General features: G+C 43.2%; 2 protein-coding genes across 3 annotated transcripts; both read right to left on the bottom strand.

Annotated features, from left to right (window-relative positions):
* Window positions 1-7,903: 7,903 nt before the first annotated feature.
* On the bottom strand, window positions 7,904-10,970 carry LOC120820217 (cystatin). Of its 2 annotated transcripts, XM_040177737.2 has the most exons (4): window positions 10,602-10,970; window positions 10,417-10,524; window positions 10,209-10,314; window positions 7,904-8,314 (listed from the first exon to the last, which is right to left on the bottom strand). In XM_040177737.2, exons 1-3 carry the CDS (start codon window positions 10,800-10,802, stop codon window positions 10,228-10,230), a joined length of 396 nt encoding a protein of 131 aa, XP_040033671.2. In that variant the 5' UTR covers window positions 10,803-10,970; the 3' UTR covers window positions 7,904-8,314; window positions 10,209-10,227. The 2 variants fall into 2 exon arrangements, with proteins under 2 accessions (XP_040033671.2, XP_040033670.2); XM_040177736.2 differs by lacking the exon at window positions 7,904-8,314 and having other exon boundaries at window positions 10,183-10,314; window positions 10,602-10,969.
* Window positions 10,971-13,970: 3,000 nt separating this feature from the next.
* xpo5 (exportin 5) lies at window positions 13,971-25,572 on the bottom strand. The gene is made up of 33 exons (XM_078104442.1): window positions 25,297-25,572; window positions 24,560-24,681; window positions 24,405-24,477; window positions 24,159-24,296; window positions 23,689-23,871; window positions 23,537-23,563; window positions 23,267-23,452; window positions 22,807-22,883; window positions 22,683-22,727; window positions 22,479-22,569; window positions 22,255-22,338; window positions 22,025-22,150; window positions 21,848-21,938; window positions 21,631-21,759; window positions 21,219-21,334; window positions 20,938-21,093; window positions 20,668-20,709; window positions 20,499-20,588; window positions 20,170-20,369; window positions 19,978-20,074; window positions 19,413-19,594; window positions 19,079-19,179; window positions 18,900-18,996; window positions 18,673-18,808; window positions 18,390-18,488; window positions 18,240-18,286; window positions 17,764-17,873; window positions 17,194-17,253; window positions 16,707-16,798; window positions 16,506-16,613; window positions 15,787-15,924; window positions 15,416-15,580; window positions 13,971-15,215 (listed from the first exon to the last, which is right to left on the bottom strand). The coding sequence occupies exons 1-33, from the start codon at window positions 25,396-25,398 to the stop codon at window positions 15,069-15,071; spliced, it is 3,657 nt and encodes a 1,218-aa protein (XP_077960568.1). The 5' UTR covers window positions 25,399-25,572; the 3' UTR covers window positions 13,971-15,068.
* Window positions 25,573-25,743: the final 171 nt, after the last annotated feature.

Here is a 25,743-nt window from a genome sequence, read left to right as displayed (position 1 = left end):
ATCCTGCCTCACATTACTGGTCTGAAACTAACAACCTATTCAAACCTCAACGTATTGTTTTCTTCCGTTAGTCTCTCACTGTGACTCATCAATGGCTGTTTCAAACTCGATTTAAAAAAATAATAATGTTACGCTGTACCGGTTTCCACACATATTTCTCAGAACAATACAGTAATGATATCACCATATGAACTTGGGCTCCGTCCTTTCACAGTGTTGTCTGCTCCGTTAGCTGTCATCTAACGTTAAGAGCAAAAACGACCTTTGTGCCCGATAGCTTTAGCACTTCATTAAGGCCCTGGACCTTCGCCGTACAAGCAATTGTCTTCCTCTAACAAAAAGACTGCCGCATTGTATCAGTTGGAGGTAAATTTATCAAAGGAGGCCAATACAATAGACGGCGCAGCCCAAATTATGAAACAGGTCTCTAAGGGGCCTCCTGGTGAGCCATATTGTACTGTTTGTTGATGGTCCAGTTTGGACTGAATAACATGTGGTGAGATTTAGACAGAAAACAGTGTGTGGGAGTGAATACACAGAAACGAGATGTTCACGCACAATGTACGAGTCTACGCATCGGAGTGCGTGTTCGGCATTGTGTGTGAGGTTTGGGGCTGCGTTTGCTTATGTGAAGCCATGCTGAGAAAACGCAGGCAGCCCATGGACCTCTCAGAGGTGCATACTGGGTAAAAACAATTGGGATCTCCATGAACTGATGTGACATGTGTATTTGTTCCTGCTTTTCCGTTAGGAGAGGTCAAGGAAAAAAAGTGCACTGAGAAAGGGAGGGAACAAGGGGATGAGGAGAGGAGGGAGAGAGGGGGGGGCAACAATGTCTTTGAGTTAAAGGCAGCAAACTGCAACAGTATCGTCCCTCAGCAATGCGGACACAGAATCACTTCAAAAACGGATTTGTATCATATGAACATTATCATATTAACATGTTATCATTGTTTCAGGGATTCTGATTGCGTTCAGTTTCATTTCTTACACGATTACAAACAAGGATTAGATGCAACAAGTGGTTGATTGTTTGACTGACAGAAAATCCATCTTCAACTCAAATGTGATGCCTTTATTCTTTCTGTATCACTGTAAAGAGATTATCTTTAGTTATTTGCACTGTTGGTTTGACAAGACAACATATTTGGGGACATCATCTTGGATCTTCTTGAATAATTTTGATACTTTTGTCATTTTACACTCCACTGATGGTGCGAGTGTAAATCAATCAGGAAAATCAGCAGCAGCATAGACTATTTATTTCATATAAAACTCTTCTCTGTAGAACTATGGAGACCTGTTTTGATTTGCCGTCCGCTCGGTGTGGGACTGGCAGCCGGGCAGCCCCTGCATTGCAGTCTCAGATTAAATGGGCCGGTACCACATCGGACTACTGACTGTCCTGACCATATTTACATCCCATCACGGTTATTGGACACATAATTCCACCGCACATCTCTACAATCTTATATCACCCCCCCCACACACCGGCACACTCACACACACAAACTACAATTATAATTTAATATGCCCCAGTGTATTAGACACCCAAGCAATTTTCTGCCATTTAAATGTGAATTTATGTCTTATGTAAATGAGTGGTGAGTCGATTCGGGCCGAGTGGACGACTGGCGTGTTCCAGGGGAACGTTATGTTACAGCCCTTTGGTCATTTCAAGGTCCCGGTTCATTACCTTGATTTAACAGACGGCAGATGCACCGAGTGAGGCCTTTGCTATCTCATCCACTACCCTTACTCAAATACAGGAACATGAAACGATATATAAAGTAGCATCTCGTTTTTTGCAAAGCTTAATAGGAACGATGAGAACGGTAACTCAAAGCATCTCCCAAAAGGAATATCTCGTTCATCCTCTTAAGCGAGGGCCGCGTGGAGCGTGGAGTTCCAGAAATAAAACTTAAATCTCTGCAATTACCGCAGTACGATTATTTCAGACTCATAAAAATACTTGGGACAGAAAAGATTACATCCTGTGAACAGTTCTAATCGTCTTGCCTTTTCAATTTAAAACAAAGGATCAGGTCTTTAAGATGTTGAGTCATATTTAAGAATGCACCAAAAGACAAGACTTCTCTGGTGAAGTCTTTTCTGCTCCTTTCTGACCTGAAGGAAAACAGTTTAAACAGTGAGGCAAGTTGCGCCGTACCGGTGTGTAGATTAACTTCTGTATTTACCTTGCGCCCATGAAGGCGCTCACGATGTCAGCACACCACGGACAACAGGCATGGATACTTTCAGACGCGACATGGGCAGATGGAACTTCATTCCTATCGAATCAATATCGAAACTTTCTTATCGGTGATGTTTAATGACTGCTGTCTTACGGGTTAATTCATTACTCTAGTTTGCAGTTTCACCGTTTCATAAAAGCTGTAAGAACATTTTACGTTTCTTTAAATGGCATATTTTCGATTGTGGGGATGAAACATTGTAATTAGTGCCAGTTTCACAGAGTCAGTTATTGGCTGTTTTATTGGCCACATCACAACACAGCGAGCCGTAATATCTGACCTTTACAAAGAGCATTTCTTGACAGGCACTGCCTCACTTCAGTAAGACCCCACACACACCAATAGGTGTCTTAACACAGCTTAACGTTCAATTCCTTTGATCATTTTTTTTCCTATTTGATTTTCTACAACTCAATACGTTTCAAATCATTTTAAAAGACAGATTCCACACTTCATGAATACGGAATAAATGAAACCTGCGTGAATCGTTTTAGAAAGGCAGACACGAGTAATTTCTCTACTATAGTAGTATGAAGTGAACCTTTCAGCTGATCAAACTCTTTGAAAGACAAGACCTTGACCGCATGATCAATCACCCGCCCTTATCACAACAACAACCAGCGCACCTGCTGATTATCACACGCGCTCTCCAAAACCGTTGCCTGTCAGCAGACTCATTCTCACGTCTTATCCAAAGCCCAAGGTCTCAGCGGTCAATGCGGCTTTATGGTTTAAAATTGTCTACATTCAAAACAGCAAATGTTTGGTGAGATCATACCAAGGATCCAATTAGATGTTGAAAATGTTAAAAGGAAGAATCGACAATATTGGTGAAACGTAAGAACAAAAAAAAAGGTTATTTTCTTACCGAGTTATTAAACACGTGGCATCGTGCGCATGCAGGGAAACAAGGAGTCAAGCAGGCTTGGAGAAGCCGTGTTGTGACACGAATAAACCACAGCAAGGTAACGGCCCTAAATAACATATTTAGTACTTGTAGTGTTATTTTAACAGATTGCAGAAAAACACAAACATTACGGACGTCCCTCTGTGCACATTTTACTGCAACGAGAGAATAAAATACGAATAGAAACACTGTACAATATATGGTGCAGATTTACAATTTCTCATGAAATTTCCCCTCGTCAGTTTGAAAAGACATGGCGGCGCACAAATGTGTTGCCTGGGTTTAGGGTGCAGGGTTATGATGAAGCCCAGAAAAATGCAGTGTTGCAGGTAAAATGCTGTGTAATTCCAGCCCAGAGAAAAGACTTGGGGGAGCAGGAAAAGAGCAATGCGGCTCACCATGCGTTTGTGATTGATGGTCTCTGTCTGTGCAATAGCTGACTGAGCAACATGTACATCTCTCTTGTTCACACATTCAATGGCATGCACGGGCCTCATAGCGTGCAGCGTTTTAACATACAGTCACCACGGTGTAATGTGCACGTGGAGCCAGCTTTTTCTTATTCCTAATTAAAGTTAACTCACATCAGGACTATCGCGGTGGTTGAACGTACCATGTAACTACGACTTCCACGTTTGGAGTCGGACGCGGGATCTTTGTGGATGTCTTCTTTCATCCGCTGCTTCCTCCCGCTGTTTCTTTCTCCCTTCAGAGTACACTGTTGAATCCAAAAGAAAGGGAAAAAAGAGGCGGAAAATCTCAAGTTATTATCCCTTAAGGAATATGCATAATAAACATTCCTGTGTACTTTGGTGGTAATATGGATCAGCAATACTGCACGATCATATTTTTCTGCCAATCCTTGGTCCCGTCCCGTCACGTCTCTGTTGTCTGGTGCCAAGACATGTCTGGTCTGGCTTCGGGCCAGGCTCGGCTGGTCGCCACCGCGGCCTAGCAGGCAGGCCGAGCTTAATGCTGACACATCGCTAACATCAGCCAGGAGGAAAGACCTCCGCGAGATGCTGAAACATCAGCACAGCACCATTTCGAACACACTTTCGCATCTGCGGTGGGATTCAAGTACAGTAAATGTCAAAGTAGCATTGTAGGAAATTAATTTAATAGCATCCCTAAAATTGGTGGAATAATTAAATGTATTTAAAGAAACCGGTGCGTTCGAGACAATGGACATCGGCACAAAATTCTGGAAATTAACTAACACGAACACACATCTGTGATTAAACCTATGATCAATACACTTAAATCGTCATGTGACAAAGATTACTGTGTTTCATCAAACCATTGATATAATCAACATATCAGCATATTGTATTCAATGCAGCATACTATTAAGGGTGTAGAATGCAACAAGCACATAAACATTCCACATATTGGGATAATTAGTACCTTGTTTTTCGAGTTAGTTATGTAGAAAAAATATGTATATATATTTTTTGTTTGAACAAACACTAAAGTTAGTAATGAAGGGATAACATAACACCTGATTCCCGGCAAATAGAATATATATATATTTTTTTCTAGGACATTAGAAATCGGCATGAGATCTGCTAAGCAGCGCAATCATTAAGAAACATGAATTGCATTTACAAACATTACCCGGGATCTTATTCAAATGTCTGCATAATGAAGTGTGTTAAAATCACACAAGAGGTTACAAATATTACTCTAAAAGCGTCAAACAAAAACTGACTGCCCAGCCTCTTCACAATACTAATATTTTTGTTCCCATTCGATGATCCTAATTGCTGCCCTTTGTGTTTAGCAAGCCATGCAAATGAAGTTGGCAGAAACGTGCGTGTGTCATCATCAGCACAGATGTAAGCAGTGGTCCTTCTGATTGATGATGCAAACCTTCTCGCTATTGCCTTGTTTGTGACCTCTGACTCCTCACCCTTCAAGGGGTTAAACTTATTACCCTTTGGCCCATGTGACCTCTGCTGTGAAAGGAGATAGATTGAAGGATGACCACAGCTTTGGTCCTATTGGCCGCTCTCTGACCAAACTGTGGCCAGAGGGCTGACCATCCAAAACCCTAGAGGGATGTGACCCTGGCCCAGCCACACGCTCTGTGGATAATACTATTAACAGGTCAATATGAGCCTAAAACAAGGGGGGAGAAAACACTGCTTCAGCCTAAAGGATGAGCAGAAGAAAGGGAATGAGGGGGAGATCTGGAAGAAAGATTTCCAGGATGGATTTGGAGGTTAATTTTCAAGTCTGTTCAAACAAATGAAAGGAAGCAACGACCTGGACCCATTTTGAATATTTGGGATGGACGACGAGAGTAGGATTGCCCTGAAACTTCAATCATGCCGGAAGAAATATGGTCATTTACAGACTGTGTGGTCACAATGTCCTAAGCATACAACCAAAAGCCAGGAGAGCGAACCAAATGATTATTTATTCAAGAAATCCCCTGGGTAGACCAAAACTAGCCTAGTCATCCCGCTAAATATCACACGAAATAAAATGGCTAATGAACGTAGAACTACACATTTAGAATGTATGTTTCTGCTGCCCATAGAAACTAGAAACTGTTTTCATCGATACATTTGAGAGTAATGCTCCTGTAATTAGATCTCTAGTATCAGCAGAAGGAGGGTGTATTGGGTGTTCACCAACACAACCCGCTACATGCCAGACATGTGCTCTCCCTCCCTCCCTCCCTCTCTCACTCACTCCACGTTGCCAGAATATTAGCCATTTTTTATGCCTCCTTCTACCTTATTTCTGTCTAACCAAGCATGTATTCTGGTTTGGCCATTTGCTAGTTATTTTTTACTGGAGACACAAATCTTCTTTTTCTATAATGAAAAATAATGAATATTCAGCATGGTCGCAACTCAACTGAGTTCTTTTCTTTTCTTTTTTTTAAAATCGTGTTTCTGCCACTGTGCCAAGCCTGGGCAATGGTTCAACCATTAACACTCTAAAATAGTCCATCTCCAATTCTTCCACACTCTCATCACTATTACCGCCTAAAAAGCGGAAAACATCACTTTTATTGTAGAAATGCTGTATTTCTACATAAGGTTACCGAAAGCCTTCACCAAACATCATGAATACGCATACAAGAGGGTGTACAGAGCATTCATAATGCGCTTTGTCCCCCTCCACCCTTAAGAGTTGAGCACCAATAAAAATAACAAAATACAAGACTAAACAATTACAATTAGCGGCCAAAGCCACGACCCCAATCAAATTAGTTTTGAATGAAGCATGGCATGATAATAAATCGAGGTTTAACACACGGAGCTAAAAGAATCCAGTCTACTAAAGTTGTCAGAACAGTGGTATACGGTACCGGCGGTTACACACACACGTAATGTCACACAAACATATAAGCAGCTGAACGATGAGGAGAAGCTATCCGCGAGCAAAAGAAACAGAAAACCTAAGAAAACTAGAAGAAGAATTGAGATATATGACAGAAAGAACAAATAAACAAATGGAAATAGAACCTTCTGAAGCATCCATGTGGTGGGAGAAGGGTGGGACACCTGCAGAAGCACGCATGGTCTATCCAGAGCTCTTCAGCGACTGCTCCCTCACGGAGCAGAGTGTGTGTGTATGAGCCAGAGAGAGGGTGTGTGCGCGCATGTGTGTGTGTGTGTGTGTGTCATGGCTGAGGGAGGGGATCCTACCCCTCCTCCTTAGGACTGTGTCTACTTAACAGGATGGAGGGGTAGGTGGGGCCACTGCAATAAAGCAAACACACACACACACACACGTATTTTTCTATGGTCGTTATGTCCTCGCTTCTCTCGATCTTTCCCGCCTCCACACTTCCATCTTTCTGTTTCTTTCCAAGACTTGCTCTCATTCCGGTCCCCCCGTCTGTCTGCAAGCCTCCTACACTCTCGCTCTACATTTCGTCTCCCCACCCCTCCCTATACCCCCCCCCCCCCCCCTCCCCCTTGTCCCGATCGCTCCCTTTCTGACTGCACCGTGATATTAACGTGCTCCCATTTATCTGGAGAGGAGATGGGGCATATGCCCTTTCTGGCAGGTGGTCTCTACAACCTGCTAAACTCCTGGCGTGTGTTGTGCGTCCCGTCGGTCTTAGTTGCATGATAAAACAGCGCTAAGATCAAGCGGGACGTCGGAAAGCATGGTGTGCTTGAGAGAAGAAAAAGGAGGCGAGGGACAGCGGGAAAAGGAGAGGAGTGGTGCCATGATCACTTTTTTTTTTTAACCTCTTATAGTTCTTCTTGCTCTGGGTTTCTCTTCCTCCTCTCGACTCGTCCGGCCACCAAACACAAATCCCATATGATGCAGGGAGCAGCCATCCCTACACAAATCATTCCCTTATTCCATGGGCCGCATGTTACATTGAAGGTATTGATTTTCTCCCCCCTGCCTGCCGCAGCACTGATTGCAAGAAAACCCTTCACAACAGTCACAAACAGGAAGTGGAAAAGCAAACCGCGGTGTGTTGCGATTGACCACAATGGCGGATCGCAAAGCTTTGGTCCACGTACTGAAGACACGCGCTGTATGCTTTGCTGTAGAGTACATGATGAAAACCCCAAGACAAACGTGCAAAACAACAGCATAAGCACAAATAACTAATCCGTCAAATATAACTAGTCGATCATAATGCTACTTGAACCGGGCAGATTTGCTTTGACATGACTGAAGCATCAGTACCACAACAGAAACAATTACAAATAGCAGTGTTCAATATTTCAAATCAGATATCAGTCCAAAGGATATATTCTTAAATTTATTTTTAGCCACATAAAGAACAATGGTCATTTTGGAGCATTACAAATAAGTAAAAACCAAACCTTTCAAAGTTGAGACAAAATCAAGGCAAATAAAACATTTTAAATTACCCACTTTCCTTAGATTAAAACTGACCATGAGAGGAGTAAACGCCGTTGTTTCCAAGGCAGCACAGCTGATGATACTTTGAACTCTGACCTTATACTCCTGCCTGTGCTCTGAAGCGGTGACCAAACCCAGGGTCAATCAAGAAGAAGGTCAGCAGGGGTCAAATGGTAATGACCCCTCTCTGGTTATGCAATCACGCCATATCAGCCTTCTGCAAGGTGCATCATTCATCCTAATAAGAGCCGTGCTCTGGGAGCATGTTGTGGTGCTGCCTTCGGATGAGATGGACTTTCACCTGCATGAACAAGCAAGAGTAAAATATGAAACACTGAAATAACAAAAATACACAGCTACACGAGATACATTTCAAATTGCAAATTTCAGTCCATTCTTAAAGTACATTTTTACGTTAATCCCTTGATTCAATTTGAGTGCTACTCAAAGCACAACTTTGATGGAATACAATGTGTTTTTTTAGTATAATTTACGATTGACAAAGAGCACATCATGGTTGCACGGAAAGCCACGACTATACTGTTGGTGCGAAGCAGCACAGAACTTATCAAGAAGAACGGTGCAATATTCAACAGCAGCAGTTTTTCTGCACAAGTTTGTAGGCATTCTGGAAGCTTGAGATGAGTCAGCATAAAATAGAGACGGGCTTATTTACTCGTAGGACAATAGGAGTTCAATCCATTAACCATGAGCAATTCAAAACTGTCAGACCTGCTGGATTTATTAGAAGAATGCCGTTAAAACCCATCCTGACAAAAAGGGTTGATCTTGAAGAAAAGAACTGTCTTGGGGTAGAGAAACTGGGTTGGAAGAGAAGGAGAAGGGGCGGCGTGGGGGGGGGCAGATGAAGGGATGGAGGGACCGATCAGAGGGGTGCCAGACACAAAGAGGCCAGGCCATGGCTAGTGGCACGCGATGGGCAGATTAACCAGCGCTTCCTCCCCTAACTGAAGCATTAGAACACCTGACTGAGTCCCGCCAATGGCAGACAGCCAAGGGTTTTTGAGGAGGGAGGAGGGAAGCTGGGGTTCGCCTTTCAACACAGGCTCTTCAACCACACAAAGAGGGGTGGGGTGGTGTTAGTAGGGAGAAAAAAAAAAAAAAGGGGAGCGACGGGCTGGTGGCTTGGAGTTGGGACGGGCGGGGGCTACTAGCCTTGCCCCTCACCATCTGCTGCCCAGGCTAAGTGAGGACAGGGGTAGGGCCAGAGTGCGCGGTGGAGCACGCGAGCGTGTGCACAGAAAACACACGTGGATCTGCGCGCACGCACCTGTTAGTGTGTCAGTGGGTGGGTGGGCGGGCTGGAATGGCAGATGGACGCGGCATACTGCTGGCACCAGAGCTTCCATGTTAGTCATACTACGTTGAGAAGGCGCCCCTTCCCCCACATTCCTAACCCCTGCTAACTAATCCACAGTGCCAGCCAATTCTGTATGTTTTGCTGAGTTTGATTAAGACGTCCCTGATTAGAGACACTGGGTGAGAGGGGGCTGCACCGCTTATCCATGCGGTTGTTTACTGTAAAGCAAAGCCAAACAGACGCAGTACCTTTGACCCCCACACCACTTTGAAGTGTCAATGTTAATAATTGGCAAACAGTAATTTCAGTTTTTAACCCTAATTTCCGTCAGTGATGCAAAACAATGTTTGAGAAGAAACATTCATGAAATTATGGTAGATAAAAATAATATCAATGACTATTCCCCCAAATAAACAGGTATTGTACATTAGATCCCTGCCTGCATTTGTGTATATTAGTAAGCCATTTATTCCATCAGTTTTAGATTTCTAAAGAAAAATAAAAAGGGGGTCAGGGCAGCAGACAGTAATCTGAAAATGCCTGTAATCCTCCATGGTTGCAGTGTGAAGAGGTGCAGCCTCGTCTCCATTTAGCAGCCATGTGTCCTACCGGGCTTGACACGCAACTAGAGTCTTACAGCTGCCAGGACACACACTGAGAGATGAGGCGCAGCAAAGCTGCTCCCAGTCACTCACTGGAATAATTATGCCAGTTCTTCTGGCCTTCTACAATGCAGGTCACTGAACTTACTCCACTCAGTGATGGAACAAGTGGCGTGTGTGGGAGCCAATGAATAAATACAGGGTGTGTGTGTGCGCTGTACAGTTTATGAAACACACAGAACACAGTTGAAATAACAAAAAAAAGTGTTTACTTGGCAACGGCAGCAAAAATCAATTTGATGGGCGACACTTTTTTTTGGTAAGTGCGCGAGAACCGTTCCAGGGCATTTCCGTCACGACGAAGCGGCACCGAAGTTCCTGAAAAAAGAAAACGAATCCTTGTAATTTCCACAATCGACCGCATAGGGCAAGAGTAGCGTTTGGGTGCATGCGTTTGTTTGCATCACATCTTGAACTTACGTTGTGTTTGAAGCGGAAAAAACAGGGCTCCGTCTGAGCGGCGGAGAGGCTCTGGCACTTCGCGCGTCCCAGCAGCACCTCCAAGATGTAGTTTACTCCCGCGACGACCTACAGGCAAAAAAATACAATGACTTAAAAATATATTCTTATTAAAAATAAAGTTTAAAATTAGTTTTTTTTTTTACCTGAATTTTGGCCGATTTTATGCTCACGAGCTTGTAAGCAACCCGCTGTTCCGCGTTGAACTCGGACACCGCGAAATGAGCCGCCCTCAGAACCTCGGTGTCGTTCACCGGCACCGCGCGCGGCTCACCCGTCATCCCTTCCGCGGCGTCCACCGACCAACCGGCCGAGGCGAAGAGGACGACACAACACCAGAAAAACATCTTGAACCCGAGCGGTTGTGTCCGTGCGAGCCGAGGCTGGATGGTCGCTTATGAGCGGCCCAGGTCGCGTTAAGAGAAGGTTATGAGGTAAAGACGCGCACGTGTTTCCTATCGGTTAATCAGAACACGAAGGCCTCGCGCAGGGGGAAGAACGTGTTCACGCTAATGAAGCTAAAAGTACGAGGAACAATACGAATATATTTTTAAGACAAGTATAGCAACGTCTGTATGAATAATAATAATAATAATAACACGTGACACATTAACAGATTCAGCGAGCACACCCTTTATTTATTGTATTCATTAGGACATGGTCTCCAATGGTTTTTGTCATGGCAAAAATAAATTGAAAATAAAATAGTTTTTTTTAATCAAATGTATCTCACACTTCACAACACAGAACTTAAAAAAATTACCAAAAGTATGGAAATATAAAGAAAACCCCAGCCAAACATCAATCGAGCAAATTGTTTTTAGAATACAAATCATAACATGAATGGAGGTCACCTGTGTGTAATCAATTGAATTTAATCACAGTCTAACCTCTGCTTTGTGAGCCAGAATTCTCTGGCAAAAGAAGTTAATTCAATTAAGGGTTCATTACACCAAAAGGCAACTGAGAAGAATCAGTCTGGGGAATGCAACGACTAGTGCATTGAATATATCTTATAAATCCACTGCTGTAAACGGACTAAGGCCGTCCTCAAAACATTTGGAGTCAGAGTGACAAAGACAGTTACAGCAAACAGGGGCTTAATATTCGGCGTAAGATACCCGGTGCAAATGAACAGAAGCGCGCCATCCCGACCACGAGGGCTGGCAGCCCCATGCTGTGAGGGTGCGTCTCTGCAGCGGGCCTTACGGCTGGAGGGTCGAAATAAATGCCGAAGAATACAAATCGTGGAAGAAGACATTTCAGTTTGTGAAAATGATAACTATACCCACACATAAAGCCAAATGAGAGTCCAGACAACACCTTTATAAAGCCTGTGGCAGGGCGTGAAAATATCGATTGACCCGCCAATGCAACTTGATAGAGCTCGAGCAGTTTTTCAAATAGGGTGTGGTGAAACCACACATCCATAAACAATCAATGCAGCAACTGCTGCCAGAGGACTGGGACATCAAATTACCTTAAAGAGTCAATTCTAAAATCACATTATTATAATGCCATCAAAGACTTTTCCTGGCGCAAAAAGTATTTCCACAGATTTAATGATAATGATGATAATCCAAGGATTGTGTGCTCATCTTTGGATTGTTTGCCGACAAGTCTGGCAACGGGGTTATAGCTGACGCCCTCACCACCATCCGGCCTTTGCTTCTGAGGGACGAGCTGGAGCGAACCGGAGTGGACCGCCACCCCTCTACATGGATCCTGGACTAACCACCTACAGTATGTGTGTATACGGGAGAGTGAGTAAGACCCGGTGTCTTGCAGCACGGGGGGCCCACAAGGAACCGTTCGGGCTCCATTCTTCTTATGACCCTCAGACTTCAAATATTATTCCCCTGCAAAAGTTCTCTTCTCTGCTTGATAAATTACTTGAATTAATTGGTTATCTTGGTTGAGTAATACTTTTCAGTCAACCGGCTGATTGATTATTTACAACTGAAACTGATTGTTTCAGTTGTAAATAAAGGTCAGGTCCACTTTAAATATATAAATCCATCCTTCGATAAACCTATAATACCCTGCATACACTATATCGGTTTGCTTAAGCTTTTCAAAAGTAAACAAGCAGAAACATATTTAATGCTTGTACAGTACCGATGCAGCCTAACAGAAATGAATTGATTTGAATAGCTACTTTGAATTATTAATAAAATAAATAGAATGGACCACTGAAAGACGTTGGCAGTTGTTGTCCTCCACTGTTCTTCACTGCGCTTCTAGTTACTTTAGCTAAGAGCAAACGGCGCATTACCGCCCCCTACCGACGTGGAGTCAGAACTGCTTTTAATAACATACTTCTCAAGGAGTCTTTCCCACGTGCACTCCCCTTCACAATACATCCTCTAAAACAGCGATTCCCAAAGTGTGGGCCGCGGCCCCCTGGTGGGCCGCGAAGGTAATGCAGGTGGGCCGCAAGAGGTAATTTACAATAAATAAATAAAGTTTTTTAATTTTCAATTTTTAAAAGTTTGAAATTAATATTAAAATATGTATGATACGGCACAATAGTTATGTGAAACATTAGTTGATGAAGCACAAACAATTTAAACGGACAGATTAATAAAACAATAAGGCTCTCGCTCTAAACGGCTGCTCTTGTCCGCCTGTCGTTGTTCAACAAAAGGGCCGCCTCTTGTAGTATTAAAGTAAATATACCGCATTTTCCACACTCCAAGGCGCACTTAAACGGCTTTAATTTTCTCAAAAAACGACTTATAATCCGGAGCGCCTAATATATATGGATCAATTGGTTAATCGGTTGATCCATACTGGTTGTATGGCGCGTCAGAGAAACAAAGCTGTCGTTCTTGCCGAGCACTTCATGAGATTAAAGAGCGAGAGACGGCGCCCTTTTCTCTACAGTAGCTGAACCATCTTAACGGGGAAATAAGTTATTCTAAAAGGAGCCAAAGATTTAAGGCGTGGATGGCGAGGGGGGCGGCGGGAGCGGACGCACCTCGCAGCATCAATCGGACCCTGAAAGCACCGTCTCCACCTTACTGTCAAAAAGAACAGCGAGCGCGTAGAAAACTCTTTCCAGCGCGAGCAGAGAAAGTTCACGTTTCGCAAACGAGCAAATACCTCGCGGAGACGGACTTTTGCTCGCGGATGAGTTGTGATTAAAGGTTTGGGTGGGCCGCGAAAGATTTTCAGATTTTCAAATTGGGCCACGGCATTCTTGAGTTTGGGAACCGCTACTCTAAAAGGTACACAAAACTCTATTTTTAATAAGAATATATTTTTAAGTCATTGTATTTGTTTCCTGTAGGTCGTCGCGGGAGGTACACAAAATTAAAAACTGACAAACTTATAAATTTGTCAGCATCAATAGCAGGCAGAAGGGAATTACAGAATAAACTGAATTTGATTCAGAAACGCAACAAAACACAGATGTTCCCAATTTAATTAATGTTTTGTTAAACGTGTTTATGACATGGCAAAACAGTGGAAATATGCTCGTACACACAAAACATTATAAAAAGTATTAAAACTTTGAGTTTGAGATTAATTTAAATCTCTTTTTTTTTTATTCAAAAACAAAATATAAACCACACTACAATTTTAGAAAGGATATTTTTTCCATTGTACATAACATTTTAGTGTTGAACAAGCGTTTCATTTTTTTTAATGGCCAAATGTACAAACGATCACCATGAAGGGTAAAATAAATTCATTGGAAGGTCAAGTGTCATAAATGTTCCTATTCATGATGAAGGATGTGAACTTGTTTCAGTGACATCTCCAAATCCGAACCATTTTACTCAATATGCCCTTCAAAGTCTCACTCCAAGCCAAAGTAACTATTTTATTTTAGGCCTGAATCTACACAACACAAAACAAATAACACCGCATGAAAGCTCCATAAGAGCAAAATACATCAATTGAAGTGTGCTTAAAACAATACCTTGGATAATAACGGAATGTAGTGCTGGTTCGTCGTTTCCTGATCGCAAAACTTGGATTAAGCTACACATTATCCTTAAATAATCTTCATGAAAGTTATATCTTATTAGGTCTGGTCAAGTTTGTCAAAGTCTATCTTGAGTGTTTTGGCACAATATATGGCAGAAGTATTTGTAGTATGATATGTTCTTTGCATTAAATAAGCAGTTTAAAACAATACTTGGGGTGTGTAAATTGTTCTGAGGGACTCGCTAAATACATTACCTAAACCAACTACTGTATTGGCTGCAAACTAGAAAACTATTATATCTATCTATTCTTGAAATCACAATTCATTATTGGGTATGTTTGCATAAAGCCTCTTCACCTTATCTTGTGAACACGTTACCTTCAGCACATGTCAGTCACTCTCATAATTTGGTGGCTCAATGAAGCTTCTGCTTCAGAGCAAATACCAACGGCTATTTTCTAAAAAAGGATTCACTGTCTGCATTAATGACCAGTGGGTGGGATTTTCTAATGGTTGTGACTGGTGCTGTGGAACGACACCGGTTGAAATAAAAGATGACCTTTGGGAAAAACAGTGTTGCGAGTTATGTTGGAGGAGGATGCAGAGGGGAAGCCCAGCGTCGTACACATAACTGTCCTCGGTCCGTATGAAGTCCATTAGAACCCACGATGTGCTCCTACAAAGTATCATTCGCCGGGGAGAAGAGAGCTTCCAGGCCCAATGCTTCACTGCCCAGCACATCTTTGTCTGGCTTTGTCTTTTTAAAGAGCGATGGAAGATTCCGGATATGAACCTCCTTCCTGAACTGCTGGCACAGAGCTTTCTGTTGGCAGGGAACAGAGAGCGGAGAGGTCAAACACAGCTATCCGAGACCTACTAGAGAGACTTTTATCACATTGTGCAGCCTCATTGAGCTGCTGAGCACAGAAGATTTACAGCACAGGCAGAATCACACTCCGAGAAGGCCAACCAGTGGGACACAATAGAGGAGCACTGCCCTCTAGGCGCTAAATGTGGCATTACCCCAACGGTTCCTGCGATGAGCCTCTTGAACTGGTCTCTCCTCTTCTTGTCTCCGAGCTTCTGAGCATTGGGGTCGATGAGCCTGTGATCGTACTGGTCCAGAGTCTCCACACTGATGTTGGGGATCTGGGTCATCACCGCTCTCAGCTCTATGTAGCGAGGCCGCTAAGAAAGATGGGGTAGCAATCACAAAGAGAAGAAATAAACTGAGCATTAATTCATGGTTATTTTTCCTACAAAACTCCCAAATATTCAGACTCTTTTCTCATGTATAGGATTATTTAAAGTGACTTTTTGTAATGAGAGTGTCCTTGCTTTAAATGCTTTAAATGATAATGAAGCAGAAATGGCAGTCATGCCTTCCGTCTCACCAGGTTTTCATAAATGATCATGGCGAGCTGAGAGAGGGTAGAGTTGCAGACCTCATGCTGCCCATGAACCTGAAGGCTCCTGAGGACACTAGTGTAGAACCACGTGACTGCCTCAGGAAGAAGATTACCTGCTGCGACCTGAAGAAACACAGCAGGAACGAGAGAAGAAATGCGTGTGAAGATAGTCTCACGCCACTCACATTGGCCCAATCCCCCGGTGCCCTGCTGCTGAGTCAGGAAATCATCTTGAATCAAAGTGAAAGTAGTCTGATCGACATACGATTCCAGCACTTGCTGTTGACACAGCGTCTCTCCTCACCGTTGGTATGTTTTTTGTTAAATCATAAAGTGAGATTTAATTTCAATTAGAGAAAAGGACTATGTGATTCCCGCCATGTCGTGCAGTGACAGAGAGAAGTGTAGTGCTGCTTTTTATTATAATGTAATATTTATTTTAATCTTTTTTTTTTTACAATTGGAATACATATGCAGATTTATGCAGAGTATTCATAAAAAGTCCTAATAAACTTGTGCACAGCTTTAAAATATTTATATCTTGCCGAGAGCCACATGCGGGATAGGAAAGTGAAAAATGTATTTTTCTTTCTTGGGATCTTTGAAAAATATCCCAAATATAGAATATGGGCAGTTTTATCCTTCAAAAGAAAAGTGTGACATGAAAAGGCGTATTGGACATTTGTTGCATTCGGTGTGCTAACCTGCCGCAGAAGGGTCCAGCAGACCATCGAAGCGGTGCGGTGACAGTTGGTGGTGTCCTTCCATGACAGGGAGGTGAAGGACAGGGTCAGCAGGGTCATGTAGATGTTCTGGACCAAGTGAAAAAGAGAGACCGTAAGTCAATATGCAGCGTTTAATGAGTAACCGGGCTGTCCTCGGGACGCCGTGCATCTGGGTCTGACCTCGTGTTTCAATAGGCATTTCCCCAGCTCAGTCAGCTCCTCTGTGGGACCGGCAGGAGACGCTGCATGCACCGAGTCCATCATGTCTTCTTCTGCAGGGCAAGGCCAATTTATTTATATTGCACATTCAAACAAAAAAGGCAATTCAAAGTGCTTCGGAAGTATATCGACCTATTTCAAGGCAAGCAATCAGATGCTTTGTCAGAATCTAAAAACACAAACACAGGTCTCGTTCTGCTTTATCATTAAGAATTTGGGGATTTGTTTAGTTTCTGTCCGGCCAGCTAAGCGGCATCAAACTCTTCAATGACATCACAGCACTGACAGACGGATGAGGCGCTAATAAAGAAGAAAACCAAAAGAAGAGCTTTTATGAAAAGGTAGACAATGTGTGTTGTATGGGTTGAGAAATCAAAATCAAATCTTCGAAAAAAGAATAAAAGAAGAATAAACTAATTGATTGAAATATTTGAAACTGGACTCTTACCGTCTACTTCCTCCTTGTTCGCAGCTGGTTCGGCCAGTTTTTTGGAAATACAGCTCACAGCTAGGGTGTGCACAGCGAAAGTAAAGAATTTTAAAACCAAGAGAAATCATAATGGAAGGAACACTGTCGCCTACCACCTCTACAGAGCAATTATGGCTGATATTTGCACTTTCCTGAAACCGTAATGATGTTGTGTAGCTGGCACACACCCAAACGTTCCACATTACTTAAGTGCTTTAGCAGTAGTTCCCAGTGGGTTTAGACAGTGACATTACATTGCGGTCATAAAACGAGTGTAACAATAACTCACTTTCACGATGGTTCTTATCAATGCTTCTGCCATAAAATGTATATAGTGACTGGCACATATAACTCTTCTATTCTAGTCAAGACTTCTTTCCATTTTAATCCTTCCACTAGTTAATCGGTTTACAGCAACATATCAATCATTTTCAGGGTGCATTCGTCTGATATTTAACCTGGCTTTTAAATGTTGTCAGAGCACAAAATCCCCTGAATGTCAACAAATGTTCATTCTACTTGTGTTTAAATGGGAGGAGTAAAACCTACAGAGAAGATCCAGGACCTCCCTGCTGAGCAGACGCACCAGCTGCTCCTCCAACATCTCCTGCGTCACCTGGCTCTCCTGACACACCACCTCCTCCTCCTCCTCGTCACCACTAAAAACACAACAAACAGGTTACCAGTATCCACACAACCAGTCAGAGGGGCATCAAAGAATTCAATATACAGGATTTGCAATGGAGACGCATGTGCAATGAATTTGAGAAGAGTTCCTAGCTGATGTAAAAAGGGACTGCGTTTCATAGACATTCAACATAAACATGTTTTTGTTGTTCTCCAGCTAAACAAAATACTGGCGGTTTGAGGTGAATTGGGATCTGTGTTTTGGGCATTCGGGAAACAAAGGGAGCTGCTTTGTTTTCTTGTAAAGTACATCATTTCCAAATCGCTGACATTATCTATATATATATATATAAATAAATAAATAAAACCACATACAGACACATTATGCTGCAACTTACTTGGCCGAGCTCCTCTGGCTGATGACCTGCCACTTGACGTTGAGCCTCTGTAGTGTGAAACAAAAGCAAGGCCATGAGATTATGAGCGAGTGAATGAAAGTGAAGACATTCAGGCTGAGTGTTACAGAATTGGAGGCGTGGAGCTCTGACTTGCTGCATGTAGGCGAACAGAGGTCCGAGCAGGGGGCAGAGTAGACTGTTGACGTACTCCTGAGGACACGATAGCACCAACTGCCTCACAAACACACGTGCACTTGTCAAGGAAATCCCACGTTAACAGGAGTTAATAGCTAAGCCATGTTCATGTAGAGAAGTATAGCTTTCAAAAGAAAAACTTTTTTTGCCGTGGCTTTTTGATTAGGACTATCAAACCAACCAAATGGAAGAATAAATAAATAAATCATCAAATCAATTGAGGTCAAAAAAGGATATGAATCATAGGGCGGAGTCTGTGATCTGGCACATGGTCGAGGGAGACAAAAACAGAACCAGCTATTTCTTCGCTCAACCTCTCAATGCTGAAGAATTCCTGCTGCAAGGACACACCTGCACTTCCGAGGACGTGGAAGCTACGGAGGTAAAGAGAGCAGAACTGAATCTGCAACTGCATGCGAGCTATAAACAATACGGAAGAAAAAAAAAGTCGGGGAAAAGTCTCACCAGTTGTCATACAATGTGGAGAGAAATCCCTGCATCCGCTCCAAGCTGGTTCTACACACAGCGGAGTCATAAATATCCAGAATAGGCTGAGAGAGACCTGGAGGGAGATCATATTAAGAGGGTTTAACCACAATCCTTCTCACTAACGGGCAGATGCATGCGGGGACAGATCCTCTCACCAAGAACAATATTTCTCTCTGCATCCATCACTTCATGGGCCCTAGAGAAGGTCACACTCAGGCGAGCCATGTTCTCCGGCATGAACAGACAGTTGTTAGTCCTGCAGCGAGGGGCAAGGGGAAGACACGGATCAGTTTTTACAGCGGAACGTTTTTTGAGATACTTTTACTCCTATCGAGGACCCATTTACATGAATGACCCACATGCGAGTACCAGCTAGAAATCAAACCCGTTCCATATCCACATCACGTGTAAAACAGCCTTTTTGATAGTCCAACATAGTTCTCCCTCCATGGCTGAACACAAGGTCCACGTGCCACCCGACAGGCGCACCTGATTAGAGCCAGCAGGTTGGGCAGCAAGACCAGAAAGTGGGCCGTCAGGGGGTTCCTGTAGATTGGAGCTCCGGCAGCGGTGTAGCCCATCACGAAGCCACCTGCCTTGGCTTCCTCCAGGTCTGCAGGCCAGCGTGCCCGCTTCACCACCCCCAACATGGCAAACAGGCAGAAACCCAGCTAGAGGAGAAACACAGTGAAATGGTAGTTATTACCTAAAAAGAAAATGTGTAGCCATCTAGCAAAGGCTCCAGGAATGACAATGTTACTTTGTTGGCCAGTCACTTGTTCGCCATCACTTTTGACCAGACTGAAACACCTCAACCTGTAGGGTTTGGCCATAACTGCTTTTGTAAAATATGTACATATTGAGATTTTTGATAAATATTCAATCCATGATGTGGTGGCAATGATGAAATAGGTAAACGCAAACCCTTCCGGTGGGGTCAGAAATGACATCACTTTAGTGTAATTCAGCCTTTAAAAAGAAGGAAAAGACAACCTTCACATGCAGACTGGAGGAGCCGGGGATCAAAGCGCTGATTATAGGTCTATACACTTACCCGGCCCCTGTTAAGGCCCGCTGTGTCCTGACTTTGGTCATTGACCACCTGATCGGCGCCGACGAAGGACAGGAACACAGCAGGGTCAGACAACACCCTGAAGAACACAAAAGGGACAAAGGACATTTATCCGCCATCACAGTGGAACGCTGGAAGATATAAGTAGTAAAATGAGCGAGAAATCAGACGCACTGCCTCATCTCCTCGGAGGTCCAGTCTGAAACCACTGAAGCCATCAGCTCATCGAGAAAGGCCTTCTGCTTTGCAAAGTCTTTGAACTGGTTACTGATGAGCACCAGAGATTCCATCAGCAAACACTTTTCCATATGAGTGAGCGTGCCGTCGCTTGATAACAACTTCTTAACGTGGTTGTAAAACAAGTCGAAGCTCGGCTGAAGAGGAAAAAATAAATGAAATGGTCAAAGTATTCATTGTATCAGCAAGCTCGACTTCTGGTTCACATTTTATGCATGAAAATCCACCAACTAAATGCAATTATAATGGGATGGAGTGAAATTTACCAGGAGGTACTGTGGGTGATCCCGGCATATCTTGATGATGGAAAAACAGGCGTGCCTCCTCACGTTCTTTACCGCTCGGGTTCGTGGTGCCTGAAGAAGTCAGTTGGAAATTATATATTCGGACAAAATGGAACAGTACCAACATTCGGCTATTCTGAAGGCAACTCACCTTACTTTCCTGACTGACCTCAAATGTTATGGCATTAAACAGCTGTAGGAACACAAAAATGAAATACTGAGGTCAAAGTGCAGGCGCATTAGAAATGCAGAATGTACATTTTCCCCAAAAATACATTTTCAAAAACACACAAAAAGTAGTAAAATGTCCTCAACTAACCAAATCATCACAAGAAAACACTTATATATATACTATCAATTTAATTACACAATAATAACATGTATGGTAGTAAAACACATGTGTACAATGACGACTGCTGACCTTGTAGAGAACCTGTGGCAGCAAGTGCGGCCTTTGTTTAATAAAGGGGAAGAGGGCCGAGATGTTTGTGAGTACGCAGGACAAGATGAGCGGGTCTTTGGTGTCGTAGTTCAGCGTGGCCTGCAGCAGCTCCATGCTCTGATCTATAGGCAGCTTCTAATACAGTAAGAGCCAGAAGAAGGGGGAAACCTTCACATCATTACAATCAACATTACCCCCCCCCCTCCTTCCCCCTCCTCTACACGCGGTTTTGTTCTGACACAAAAGATTGTCCTTGTTACCTCCTCCGCTACATTTCTGAAAATTTGTGGGACCACACACTCCAAGAAGACAGTCATCGCGTCCCACTGGACCAGTGAAGGAGACAAGAGCGTGCACAGGCCCTCAGCAGTCTTGGCTAGTGAAGCACAAAGAGAGAGGAGGAGAACATTTTGATAAGAGAGTAAAAATATAAACAATGGACCTGCAGTGTTCCTTACTGATGATAAAACATTCATTTGTCCTTATCCAAATGAGTCGGTTAGACTGAAGTGGTTAATAGGGATTGCTCTCGTAAATCTGACCAATGGTGGTGACGCGTGGTAAGCCCAAATTAAGTGCTGCATATATTACATGTTAAATTAAATCAAAATCCACCAAATGTACCAAAGAAATGTTTGCATAAGATGTTCAAAAATAAGTACAAACACTTACATGTTGCAGCCCCAGTATCTATCGGGCTGGTGATCTGATACTGTAGCCATTCAGCCGCTATCTGGAAAGCCTCCAGAGGGACCATGCGACATGCAATCCTCACGACCTCTCCCTGCTGCGCTCGAAAAGCTGTTAGGTATGAACATGCACTGTGAAAAACGTTGAAGGCTGAACTAAAAAGTATTGATTTTGTGGTCTCTGGATCCGTAATACTTACAATTAAAGAACGCATTGAAGTCTTCGTCGCTGTCGAAGTCCACGCGGGAGTACTCGCAACTCGGGTTGTCGTTTCGGGATGGAAATCCAATCTGGAGAGAAAGGGAAGAAAAAAAAGTTATCCCTGTTTGACATCTGTGTACCTTGGGAATGGAAGCGCGGTCGTCCTGCGTCTCACCTTCACGAGGTTGGTCATACATGCTCTGAGGTACTTGATGGCCATCTCAACAACAACTGGGTCCTTTGACAGAGTCTCGTGTCTGAACAAAGCGCCCCAAGTGGCCTGAGTGGATGACTTTAAAAACTGCAGGACAAAAGGGGGACAAATCCCAATGAGGACGGACCCAACACAGCTGAAAGATCCATATTCCACAAATATGAATGCAGTTAAAATGATTGTGTTCTCACCTGACTGGAATGTGTTGTGAAAGCTAAAAACGCTGCTGTGTATTTGCTGAGATTGGCAGGTACTTCGACCTCCACATCTGACCCCTGTGGCGAGAACAGGACATTTTACACAAAGAAGACTAAACGTTTAATAAGCTTACCTATGCTTTTGTGATTTCACATAACATGCGTGGACCAGGTCCAGATAAAAACATCAAAATGTGGCAAAATTAACACAAACTCACCACCAATGAGCAGAGTTGGCCTCCTAGAGCACACAGGACCTGACACAGCCTCTTCAGGAATACGTACCGCCGCTCCACCACCTCCACTGCTCTACAGTAATTCACACGGAACAACATGAGTCATAGCTAGACGCAGCGTCTAAACTTACCACGGCATATTTTTATGGCTGCTTTACGGCGAGGCAGGTGTGTCCCGTTACTTACTGCGACTCAGCGGACTTCTTGCATATTGCCAGTCCATCTGCCGACCTGTAATTACACAGACGCAAACCGGTCAATGGCTGCATGTTGAACCATGCGGAGAGAAATGAGAAGCAGTCGTACTCACTGGGCGGCAGAAAGGATGTAGTGGATGGCGACATCATCAAACAGCAGCATGAACGGCTTCCTATCCTCCAGTTTCCCCTTTGGCAGAATGGCACAATTTATTAAAACACATCTTAGGGTGATTATTAGTTGAATTTGAACTTTAAAGGCATTACTTAAGCACAAGTCATTCATAGTTCTATAATTAAAGATGGAGCTTATTCTCGTGAAGAACAATAGCCACATGGTGGCGCTGTTCCTCTAAATCTATAGGACTCCTTTTCATGAGAAAAGGAGTCAAGAAATTCTATTCCAATTAGTTGAGCTGGTAGTTCTAGAGATATCTTATAGTAGCTATGAGACACACACAGACGATAAATGAGACTGAAAGAATGATCTCTCCACAACAAGCACGACGGCTTAACCATCATTTCAAATGATTTTCAAAAGTGTGTTTTTTCTTTTCACCGCCTGCGCCTCACCTTCCGACTGACAGCGATGAGCAGACACTCCGCTGCCTCCAGCTGCAGCTCCGGTTCACTCAGCAGCAAACACAACATCTCCAGAAGATGACAGTTTCCGGTGGTGATGTGCACCAGAGAGACCCAATCTATGTAGCCTGCAAGCGTGTTCAGCGTCGCCACTGCGACTCGACAGTGAGCTCTGGCCTGTGTGCAGAGAATTAAGGGAGGTAATCAATTCCATAGAATTGAGTCAATTTTTGGAGAAGCCATGCAGCAACGTCTTCTCACCTGCAGTTCATGTCCGGGTGACCCTTTCTAGATGAGAAAAATTAATTAATTAATTTAGCAAGAATACACCAATAGATATGATTAATACTGACAAGTAAGTTACAGTAAAATAGTAGCTTTTTCGACAAAAGCAAAGTTAAGACCCCACTGACCAATTTACGGTAGTCCTCGACGTTAACATGCAGAATGGCCATTAAGAAGCTGAAGATGCTCTCCATGTTTTGGACGAGTGTCTGCTGGATGTCTCTGCGTCGCTGGGTGGGCAATGTCTGGAAGCTGATCACATCCTCCGCCAGCCTTAACAGTATCAGCATCACCAGCTCCGTCTGCGCCTCCTATAAAAAGTCATTGGGGCGTTTTGCTTTTACTTAATTTTCTTGCGTGTGGCTTTTTAAAAAAAAGTGAATGACGACTTGATTAAAAGGCTGCATCTTTTGGCCTAAAAAACAAACAAACATGTTTGCACTGATAAAATAATGAAGTGGAAAAGATGTTGTTTCAGTCCATAGTGGCTGTACTTGCCCAATAAAATGTTAATATTTCTAATGGCCAAAATGTTATGACAATGCCACATGTAAATCAACATGACTAATCGACACGTACTTAATTACCAGTTACTCACCCCGTGGCTAGTGAGCGCCTCCATCTCTTTAAGCATATCTGGCCAATGCTGAGGCCATTCCCTCTTTATCATTTCCACAGTGATTCGGGACAGGACATCTTTGATGTGGCTCTCCTCCTCCAGAATAGCAAGAGTACCCTGAGGAGACCCAAAGAAGGTGTCAGATCAGTGTTTAAGACTGTGAGACACAATCTAAGTGGTATTTGATGCTAATCTTTTTAAAAGCCTACTTCTATGCACACTCACAGTTGATAACAGCTGCATGGCACACTCTTTCAACTGGACTTTCTCTTGCTGTTGCATGTTGTTCCATCGAAACCTGCGAGACATTAAATACCGCCTTTCAGATGTGCATTTATCATGTAATTACTTATCATACTGCGGCTCCACGGTGTACTCACTTGATGACGTGCTCCAGGATTTGCAAACCAAAGTGTCTCACTACAGCTGGTTGGGCTTTGTCGGCGAGTTGTAAACCACATGGCACACAGAAGGTGCTCGTCTCTTTAAACTCTTCACAAAACTGTTGTGAAAAAAAGAAAGCATGTTAGATCACCAGCAACTAACGCCAAATCAACAAACGGCTTCTCCTAATAATAATATTTAGAGTATTATTACTCTATATTTGTAAGGCGTCCATATTGGTACAGCAACAGCTGCATTGGTTATAAAACAGTAAGTACTCATGTATAGCTTAGCATATAGCTAACCTACCAAGTAACGTTAGCCGTTCGAGCTAGGTGCAACGTTGCCATTAGCAACATAACGTTAGAATGAATTTGACTCTGTGTACTGAGCTCTGTCTTTCACAAAAATCTGTGAGACTGGCGGTATTAAACCAGATGTTACCATTCCAAAGAATGAATGGAGGTGAGCGGACAGTGACTGCTGTGATGGAAGTGATAATCATGGCATAAGTTACCGGCTAGCTCGCATCTGGCCATCATCAATTGTACATTTAGCGTTAGCTAACGTTTACAAATGTACACCAGCAGTATGAACTATGTCATTGCTATTTACGCTAAAAAAACAAATGCTTATTCGGATACACAGGGACCTGGTTTTACTTCTACAACAGCTACAATAAACGACACGCTCATTTAGCTGGCAGCTAGCTAGCAACCTAAAACGATGCTACCTTTAGGGCCTCCAGTCGGTAAATTTGTCCGGTTTCTGCGTCCATGATCACATTCACGGCTTTGATCAGCTGATCACACATGACCGCCACCTGCTCAGCCATGACTTCAGGTCGCGTGGCACACTGTTAAGGCGAAAGCAATGAGTTCTCTTATGCAAAACACCTGCACGGCGGTGAGACGCGTACGCTCTGGGATGTGTCGTTTACAACGTGCACAAAATGTGCTGCTTGCGTTTCTGGACATTTTGCTTGCCGTTGATTGGGAGTTCTGGGAGTTGTAGTTGACTTTTTTTCTTTAAAAGATCGTCTATATGTATTGAAAGAGAAAGCCCTTTTGGGCTGAAAACAAATCACCACAAACAAATTACCAGATGTATTTTTTTATTTGAGAATTATTTCATTTATTTCGTAGTTCATTTGTAGTTGATTTTCCTAACATGTCACCAG

This window comes from Gasterosteus aculeatus, chromosome 6, assembly GCF_964276395.1.
Source record: "Gasterosteus aculeatus chromosome 6, fGasAcu3.hap1.1, whole genome shotgun sequence".
Taxonomy (NCBI): domain Eukaryota; kingdom Metazoa; phylum Chordata; class Actinopteri; order Perciformes; family Gasterosteidae; genus Gasterosteus; species Gasterosteus aculeatus.
The sequence above is the reverse complement of the archived record's forward strand: the minus strand, read 5'-3'. Positions and strand labels throughout refer to the sequence as shown.

Bases quoted from the DNA above. Each gene is read 5' to 3' on its own strand.
- LOC120820217 (XM_040177737.2), bottom strand. From the start codon at position 10,802: ATGTTTTTCTGGTGTTGTGTCGTCCTCTTCGCCTCGGCCGGTTGGTCG. The intron at 10,525-10,601 runs GTAAAAAAAAAA...TTTTGCCTGTAG, and splicing joins TAAAATCGGCCAAAATTCAG to GTCGTCGCGGGAGTAAACTA. The intron at 10,315-10,416 runs GTAAGTTCAAGA...TTCTTTTTTCAG, and splicing joins TTTTCCGCTTCAAACACAAC to GAACTTCGGTGCCGCTTCGT.
- xpo5 (XM_078104442.1), bottom strand. From the start codon at position 25,398: ATGGCTGAGCAGGTGGCGGTCATGTGTGATCAGCTGATCAAAGCCGTG. The intron at 22,570-22,682 runs GTAAGTAACGGG...GAATTACTGTAG, and splicing joins AAGAAGTCCGCTGAGTCGCA to AGCAGTGGAGGTGGTGGAGC. The intron at 16,614-16,706 runs GTCAGACCCAGA...CACTTGGTCCAG, and splicing joins AATGCCTATTGAAACACGAG to AACATCTACATGACCCTGCT.